The 8,505-nt window shown below is 43.5% G+C and overlaps 1 protein-coding gene across 1 annotated transcript; it reads right to left on the bottom strand.

Moving 5' to 3' along the window:
• Nucleotides 1–280: 280 nt before the first annotated feature.
• lrrc34 (leucine rich repeat containing 34) lies at nucleotides 281–8,107 on the bottom strand (the record flags this gene model as incomplete). The annotated part of the gene is made up of 9 exons (XM_079489809.1): nucleotides 281–502; nucleotides 910–1,036; nucleotides 2,597–2,752; nucleotides 3,588–3,742; nucleotides 4,352–4,447; nucleotides 4,706–4,831; nucleotides 5,382–5,468; nucleotides 6,816–6,877; nucleotides 8,104–8,107. The coding sequence occupies 9 exons, from the start codon at nucleotides 8,105–8,107 to the stop codon at nucleotides 281–283; spliced, it is 1,035 nt and encodes a 344-aa protein (XP_079345935.1).
• Nucleotides 8,108–8,505: the final 398 nt, after the last annotated feature.

Genomic DNA, 8,505 nt, shown 5'->3' with positions numbered 1-8,505 from the left:
AATTTTCAAATGCTTCCGTCATACAGTCTCGAGCACGGAAGCTCTGAGTAAAATATAAAGTGGAAGTGAAGCCTCCTCCCCACTTCCGTTTAGTCTTTACAGTCGCGCAAATTCATCCTAATATATAAATAAAAATCATCTAAGCATAGCTTGCTGCTTAGCCCGAAATGGATATTAAAAAATAAGCCCTGAAGATATGTGAACGGAAATGACAAACGGATTACTCTGACGTTTAGTTCCAGACTATATAGCATTTGGAGATTGTGGAATAGTTGTCTGGCTACGCGAGACTATTGGAGTTGTGCGACTTGGTGTCTGCTGTAAGCGCCAGGGCAGCGTTGGTGGCGGGGCATCCGTCGCGGCCGTAGCTTGGGGTCCAGTAGTAATGTCTCCTCAGGCCGTGAAAGACCTCGGCCAGATGCAGCCGGCCGTCCACCTCGTAGACGCTGACGTCTGTCTGCTCTGCGGCCAGCCGACCGCCCGTCATCAGCTCTCTGAAGGCCTATGGAGTATATAGTCGTTCCCAAACGTTTTAGCTCAAGACCCAAAAGAAAAAAAATCAAATGTTTACCAGGGACTCACCCAAACTAGTGAGAATATAGCAGATCTACAAGCCCACTACGCGTCGCCGTGTGGTGAGCTTATAGGTCTGCTATTTTCACGACTTCTTGAAGATTTCTTTTCTAATGTATGGCATTTCTTTGATTTATACATTGTGTCCATCCATGACCCACAAATGGGTCCCAACCCACTGTTTGGGAACCTGTGCTATGGAGGATAGATTCACAGAATGTACATGTTATGCACCTTTTCCACATACTGCCGTAGCTGGACATTCAGTACGTCTGTAACTATAAGGTTTGTGTGTGCGCGTGCGTGCGTGCGCGCGCGTGCGTGCGCATTACGTACCTGACAGACCGGCTCTTCTAGGCAGTTTCCCCAGATATAGATGTGAGTGAGAGTTCTGCTAATCTTCATGGCCTGAGCCAAGGTCACCAGACCTACACTCCCTATGTTGTTACTGGTGATGGACAGCCTGAAAGACAAGAGAGAGAGTGTGTGCCTAGTGCTTACAGCAGGGGTATTCAACTAGAGTAGGCCGGGGGCCACAATTGTAGAATGATTGATGTGTGTGTGGGGGGTCCGCACAGCGAGTGCGCACACAGAACATTTGTGGTTTCTCAAAATGCATTTTGTGCTCAAACACGAAGATTTATGTAATACATTTCTGCGCAGTAATGAGTAGGATAGCCTCGATACCCAGGCTTTCATTTCGTCAAAAAAGGAAAGCCTGGATTTACGCATGGGCTGCACTGGCCTAAAAGTGGGAGTCAATCCTTCCGCGTAGGCGTCGCTCCAAATGATGTGACGTCAGGGCTCTGAGCGGTGTGCACCCCTCAAAATAACACTGTGAGGAAATCATTACCAGTGGAACTTCAAACGAGGCTATGCGAGGAAAATGAGGAGAATGGCTGAAGAACCCACCACACCGTCTAAGAAAAAAACCAACGTGTCCCGACTCTGTGGAAATAACTTTGACAGTCCGTTAGAATGGTATACTCCAGCAACCGGTGGTTTCTGCTTCTGGTCGACACAATAACAGTGCTGCACTGGGGGGGGGGGAGACCGGGGCTGACGGACAGATCGGTGAACCAATCAGGGTGTGCGTAAATCTGAGCCGCGGCCCTCCCATCTAGGCCAGAAAGGTCTAGCGTTAGCTCAGGCTATGAGCAGGATAATATGTCATTGTCTATACCTATATGCTACCTAGATGTAGACCTATTTGACAGTGGATAAACACAATTGACACACACACACACACATTTTTGTTTTTTATTTGAATCCACAAATTACAATTAATTTGACAAGGAAACAAATATAACGGGGTTGACAGTTCATGTTCACTTAAGGATACACATGGCACCTCCTCCTCCACACAGACAAACTGACTATAACAGCTGAAACAGAACAGTATTTGGCAAGTTGTTTGGCTTTGCTCTTTGTCATGCCAGCTATTCTTAGGCCACTCATGGTCAGTTTATGCACATGGCCCAGGCTTCCGAATATCAGTATGGCAAATCTACAGCGATACCCCAGGTTTGTTATACTTCCAAGTAATGCTTGGTACTTAGAATGTTTATCTCACACACACACACACACACACACACACACACACACACACACACACACACACACACACACACACACACACACACACACACACACACACACACACACACCTGCCCTATGCAGTGCTCTAGTCTAAAGTAACTAATTTCTCTCCAAAAGCCCTTGAATATGATGGAATATGATGATCACTGTCATTATGGTAATCTCACACTTCATATCACACACACAGTGACACCATACCTGTATAAGTTTTGTACTTTTACTCAAGTAAATTCTGAATTCCAGACTATTTCTGCATTGGCAGTATATTTATACCTTGACTTACTTAAGTAAAACAATTGAGTACTTTTTACATCACTGACAAAAGTCAAGGTATCCACCAACAACAGCCATGGCATGTCATTATAATTTGCGTTGGTTAAGATGATTTGCTGAAAAGCCTTAATGAAATTGTTGTGTGACTCACGCTTTCAGGCCACACGTCGGCCAAGAGACCGCCTCGCTCAGCCACACGGCTCCGTCGTCCTCGATACGATTGGACGACAGGTCGACGATTTCCAGGACTGCGTTTTGCTTCAGCACCTCCGCAAGGCATCGTGCACCATTGCGTGTCACACGGTTACTGCAAGTAGCGATGAGAACAAGATAAAGACAAGGTGTGTTGTAGCATAGTGTTCTAGTTGTCATGTTGTTTAGAGACGAGGGTATTTATATGTACTGTATATTTGTGAGGGCTGAAGATGGGGTTAATGGCCCCTCGAAGATACCAATTAAGTATCTTCCTTATTTTAAGGTCTTCCATTAGGCATTTACAATTCGGAAGTGTTCTCTAATATAACCACAAACAGTGACACTCCTGATGCTGTTGTTGTCAATGTCTTTGAGAAGTGTTGGTTCTGGAGGTCCGTTGCACATTTTACTACAGTCTAGAGGTGAAGCCTTTCCAATGAAGCTATATATATATATCATATCAACAGCTGGAGCAGACCATTTCACAGCTAGGCTTCACGTGTAAACTTTCAGGGTTTCTTTTTCCGTAGCCTGGGTCATGTGCACAAGCAGGTTATGAAGGGTCTTCAGGTGGCTGGTCTCCCTAAAACATTCGTTGCCACTCAATATGGAGACAGCATTTATCCATGAAGAGATATGTTATGGTGACTGTTATGTTACTGTTATCATATTGTGTGGATTCAGCAATGTGGTTGTTGATGTTAGACACACATGTACTGTACTGTTGCAATATCTGATTGCATTATTACTGTTCCCTTAATAGCTTGTATTTATTATGTGGACAAACTATTCACATTTGTACGGTAAAATGGAAATGTATTAACCTTACACCATATGAACATCACATCACGTTGTGAGTTTGTAGATGTAGGCTATTTTCACTACTTGGCATCCAGCTTAGTATATAGGGTTATAGGGTATTGAATGTTTTCAAAGTGTGGTCTGACCAGCGCAAGTCTAGGTAGCGCAGGCTGTGGTTGACTCTCAGCCCTTCGCTCAGCCTCTCCACGCCGATGTCGGTCATACCCATCTTCCCCAGGTGGAGCTCCGTTAGAGTCTGGTTCATCACCAACATGCGAGACATGTGCACCGTGCACTCCTCCTGACGCATGCACGCACGCACATAGACACACACAGAGTAAAGTTTAATTCATACCACGTTGAGTGAAGAAAAAAAAGACTAAAGGTATTTGCACATAGGTCGTGTTTTTCGCAAAACATCGCAAAACATCCTTGGTAATATAAATGGTGCATTTATATAGCGCCTTTATCCAAGGCGCTTTACATAGATTGTGCATTACATTCACCCATTCACACACACATTCATACACCGATGGCGGCGGAAACCATGCAAGGCACCAACCAGCACATCAGGAGCAATTAGGGGTTCAGAGTCTTGCTCAAGGACACTTCGACACTAATTCTGGGAACTGGCAACCTTGTGGTTACCATCCAGCCACTCTACCCCTGAGCCACCGCCGCCCCGCTCCTTGCACACTGAGTGCGATGCGTATTATTTACATTCGTAGCAATGTTTTGCAGAACGAAATGTAGTGGAACAGCAGCAGTGAGGATGTTTGCATGATCGATCCCCTGATCCGATCAATATTTTAAAAAGTTGAATGTACACTGTGGGTCCCTGCTTCACTATAAGTTGACGTGCGTGCGTGCGTGCGTGCGTGCGTGCGTGCGTGTGCACGCACACATGTACCTGTTGGCTGAAGAGAAGGGGTCTACTGGTATTGACTGAGCGAAGACTCTTGTTATTGTTCAACACGATGGCAAACGCTATCACACTCTGAGTGTCCTACACACATACACACACACACACACACACACACACACACACACACACACACACACACACACACACACACACACACACACACACACCTAATAGATAGATATCCTATACATATTTCCATTGAAGTACTCCTAGCTCTGTGATCGCCTGCACACAGTCCATGTTGATTGGAGTCATACAATGTTAAACACTGACGTATTTATTGTTGATTGGAGATTTGGAGTAATAGAATTTTAAACACTGGTGCATTTATTATTTTACCAGGTCACAGTCGGACAGGTCCAGCTCCTGTAGAGTGCTGTTCGTCTGTAACATGCTGGCAAAATGCATGGCCGCCCTGCCTATCTTATTTCCCGTCATCCTCAGGGAGACGAGGGCGTGGTTATGCTGAACAGAGAGAGAAAGAGACAGTGTGTGTCACAGTGGGAGATAGAGGGGGGAGGGGCAGTGACAGAATGGTTAAAGGTATATTCAGTGATTTCACTTATTTTTTCTTATTTTTTGGATAATCCTCCCTACTATAAAGTGTGCTGACCATATAAGGAGTTCCTCCCTGTCCCCAATGAGCCCCTGGGGTCAAAAAACCCTAGTTTCGGTTTGGGCTTTGGGTGGCAAAGCCTTCATCCAATCAGGATGAGAGGGGCCTTCCTCCAATCATGATCAAGTGGGGCGGGCCTTGGTGCACGTGCTGTTGGTCTGTTGTACTTCCCCCACTGTAGAGCGTGTGCATGTGCACATCTTGTTACCGGGGCGGACCGGGGGGTTTTCCAAATCACCCAAATCACTGAATGCTCCTTTAAAGTAAATATGTTGTACATCGTGTGTGTGTGTGTGTGTGTGTGTGTGTGTGTGTGTGTGTGTGTGTGTGTGTGTGTGTGTGTGTGTGTGTGTGTGTGTGTGTGTGTGTGTGTGTGCGCGTGCGCGTGTGCGCGCGTACCTTCAGACTCTTGGCAAGGACTTCAGCTCCATGGGTTTGTATGTCGTTGCACATCAGGTCCAGAGAACACAGAGCTGTATCCTCCTTCTGTATAGAGTACATGAAATAGTTTCACCAGACCAGTCACCACGCAGCTAGTTGCCTGGTCAACAGTTTCACCAGACCAGTCACCACGCAGCTAGTTGCCTGGTAAACAGTTTCACCAGACCAGTCACCACGCAGCTAGTTGCCTGGTAAACAGTTTCACCAGACCAGTCACCACGCAGCTAGTTGCCTGGTAAACAGTTTCACCAGACCAGTCACCACGCAGCTATAGTTGCCTGGTAATCGGAACGCTCGCCCCAAAACATACCCGCTTGGTGAGGACAAACTACAGCCCCTAATATTAATATTAATACTTCCTAATATTTACTTAGGAAGTAGTTAGGGGGGGAAAAAACTACTTATAATAACAACAGAGGCGTGCCATCTGATGCGGACTTGAGCCACGAGAGGCTTGATTCCGCTTCAGCAGACTCAGCGCCGTTTGCGTATCGTAACTTATTTGGTTGAGTGGACTTTGGTGGCCAGAAATGGGTGTTTCCGACTGTTCCGAGGTCGCCGGACTTGACCCGGGTCATGTCCGGCAAGTAGGTTTTGAGCCGAGCGTTCTTGTATTGAGGTGGTCGTTTGGACTAACACATTTTGTGCCCAAGACGTCTGTGGACGTCTTTGGTATTACCGCACGGGCATAGCCCAAGACGTCTGTGGACGTCTTTGAAAAAATAAATAATAATAATAATATTTGTATTTATTTTTATTTTTATTTTATTTAAAAAAATCATAAAAATCAAAACAATTTTTATTTTTTTAATACGTGGTGCCAAAGTTTGTGTTTTCGCCATTGAGAATGCATTTGGCGTTTAAATTAAATAACTCAGAAACTATAAAACATTTAAAAGTAAAAAGTTCCAGCATGTGTCTCCACAGTCAGCTGAATTATAAAAAATGTGAATGGATTTTCTAGGTGAAAGTGATTTTTGGGCAGTTTTGCGTGGGCTCTCTTAAATGTTGCATTTAATATACAGTCTTTACTCTTTACCAATACATGTCCTTATACACCTTGCCCTATTTAAAGTGAGATAAATGAATTAAGATACTGAGGTAGGCCATGTTTAACATGTCGGTGTTAGGGTCAAATGGAAATAACTAGAGTTGTATTTATTATAAGCCACAGGCCCCTTATTCAAATAATATATTATTGTTTTGTAGCAACTTTCATAGGCCTTTTGTACCGGTATTTTAAAAATATATATTAATGTTTTGGTAATGTGTATCCCATCCTATAATTTTTGTTATTAGATGCCCATACATAAGACAGTATGTACTCCGTCAACACAGATCGATCAAATCCACGTTAAATATCATGTTCTTGTTGTTTATCAACTTTACCTGCAATAGATCAGCCAGATGTGTGGCTCCGTCATCTGTGATGTTGTTGTATCTGACATCAAGCCCTGTGTGAGAGACAACAGTTGGTGCTTGGCAGAGTGCACCTCAATGTAAAATTTACTATATATATATACAGGTCTTTTTAGCCATTTGTAGCAATTGTAGAAATATTAGACCTTAATTGTCGAATGTTTAAGCATGTAATGATCATGTTTACTTTCTTTTAGTTTTTACTAGACCATTTTGACCCGTTATACGTGTACATACGTGTGAAAATAGCAGACCTACGAGCGTCACTTCGCACTGTGTGCTTGTAGATCGGCTATTATCACTACTTCTTAATTATTCAAATTCTTTTGTGTGGCTTTCGCCTTTATTTTATATTTTTTATGGAGGGACAGACAGTAGGCTGACAGCAAATGGGGAGAGACATGCAGTGAGGTGGTGCCTGGACCGCTGAGCCACGGCCCAGGCCTACTTCTTAATTATTATTATTAATTATGTGTTTGCTTGTTTTAAAATGTATACAATATAAAAATACATGATGCGGAAATACTTTTTGCTTGTAGGAAGAAAATGGGATTTGTACTCGAGTCATCATGACCCATTAAAGATTGTTACTTGACCCACAAATGGGTCACAAGTCGCGACCCACTGTTTGGGAAACGGTGATCTAGACACTATGACTGTAGGAGGATAAGTCATATGAATGTCCTACTCCTAACTCTAACGTTACCTGTCACACACGTGTCATTTTCAAGACATCTGGACAACGTACGAATGTCGCTGTCGTTCAGTGTTTGAACTCGTCTCAGCCGATCGTTTCCTGTCAGCTTTAAGTTGACACCACACCTACAAAAAGCACACAGGAGGTATTTCTACCTCACTTGAGTATTTCCAATATCCAATTATTTTACTTCTACTCCACTATACATCTCAGTACTTTTACTCCACTACATTTATTTGAAAACATTAGTTACTAGTTACTTTATAGATTTTTATTATTATTACATAACATACATTACCCACTTCACATTTCGGTCATTTGAAAATAGCCGATCTACAATGTCGCAATGCGGCGCGATGCGGGACATTCTGCTAGTACTTTTACTTTTCGTAAATAGGCCTACATTTTGATGTCAATACTTTTGTACCAATTTAATCACGTAAATTTTGAATTCCGGACTTTTACTTGTAACAAGAGTACTTCTACATTGCAGTATTGATACTTTTACTTAACATGTGAGTACTTTTTCCACTACTGGAAAAATGTCATTTGAATATAACTTACCCATTATTGTCCCTCGTCTCTTGCAAAACCTCTAGAATATATGGATTTATCGGTGTCCTGAGTTGTGAACACGCAGCAGAGTAGTGCACTGAAATAGATTCACTACACATGGCATCAAAATGAAGTGAGACACGGTTTACTCACTAGCATAGTAGTGTCGACAGAAGATCGTGTACTGTCTGTCGTTATGGCAACAAGAGACAAACGTCCCAGTGACAAGTCTCTTTCCGGCCAAAAGGTGTCACTGTTGTTAATGCGACATCTCAAGGGCATGTTTGTGGAGCTGTACCACAGAGTTCTGGTGGTGGTGAAATGAAATAGACCACTTTATTAGCTGCTGCAGCATCGGCACAGCTTGATTCTACAGGACACGTTGAGCATACCAGAGATACATTAACCTGC

This window comes from Electrona antarctica (genome assembly GCF_951216825.1).
Source record: "Electrona antarctica genome assembly, chromosome: 20".
NCBI lineage: Eukaryota > Metazoa > Chordata > Actinopteri > Myctophiformes > Myctophidae > Electrona > Electrona antarctica.
The sequence above is the reverse complement of the archived record's forward strand: the minus strand, read 5'-3'. Positions and strand labels throughout refer to the sequence as shown.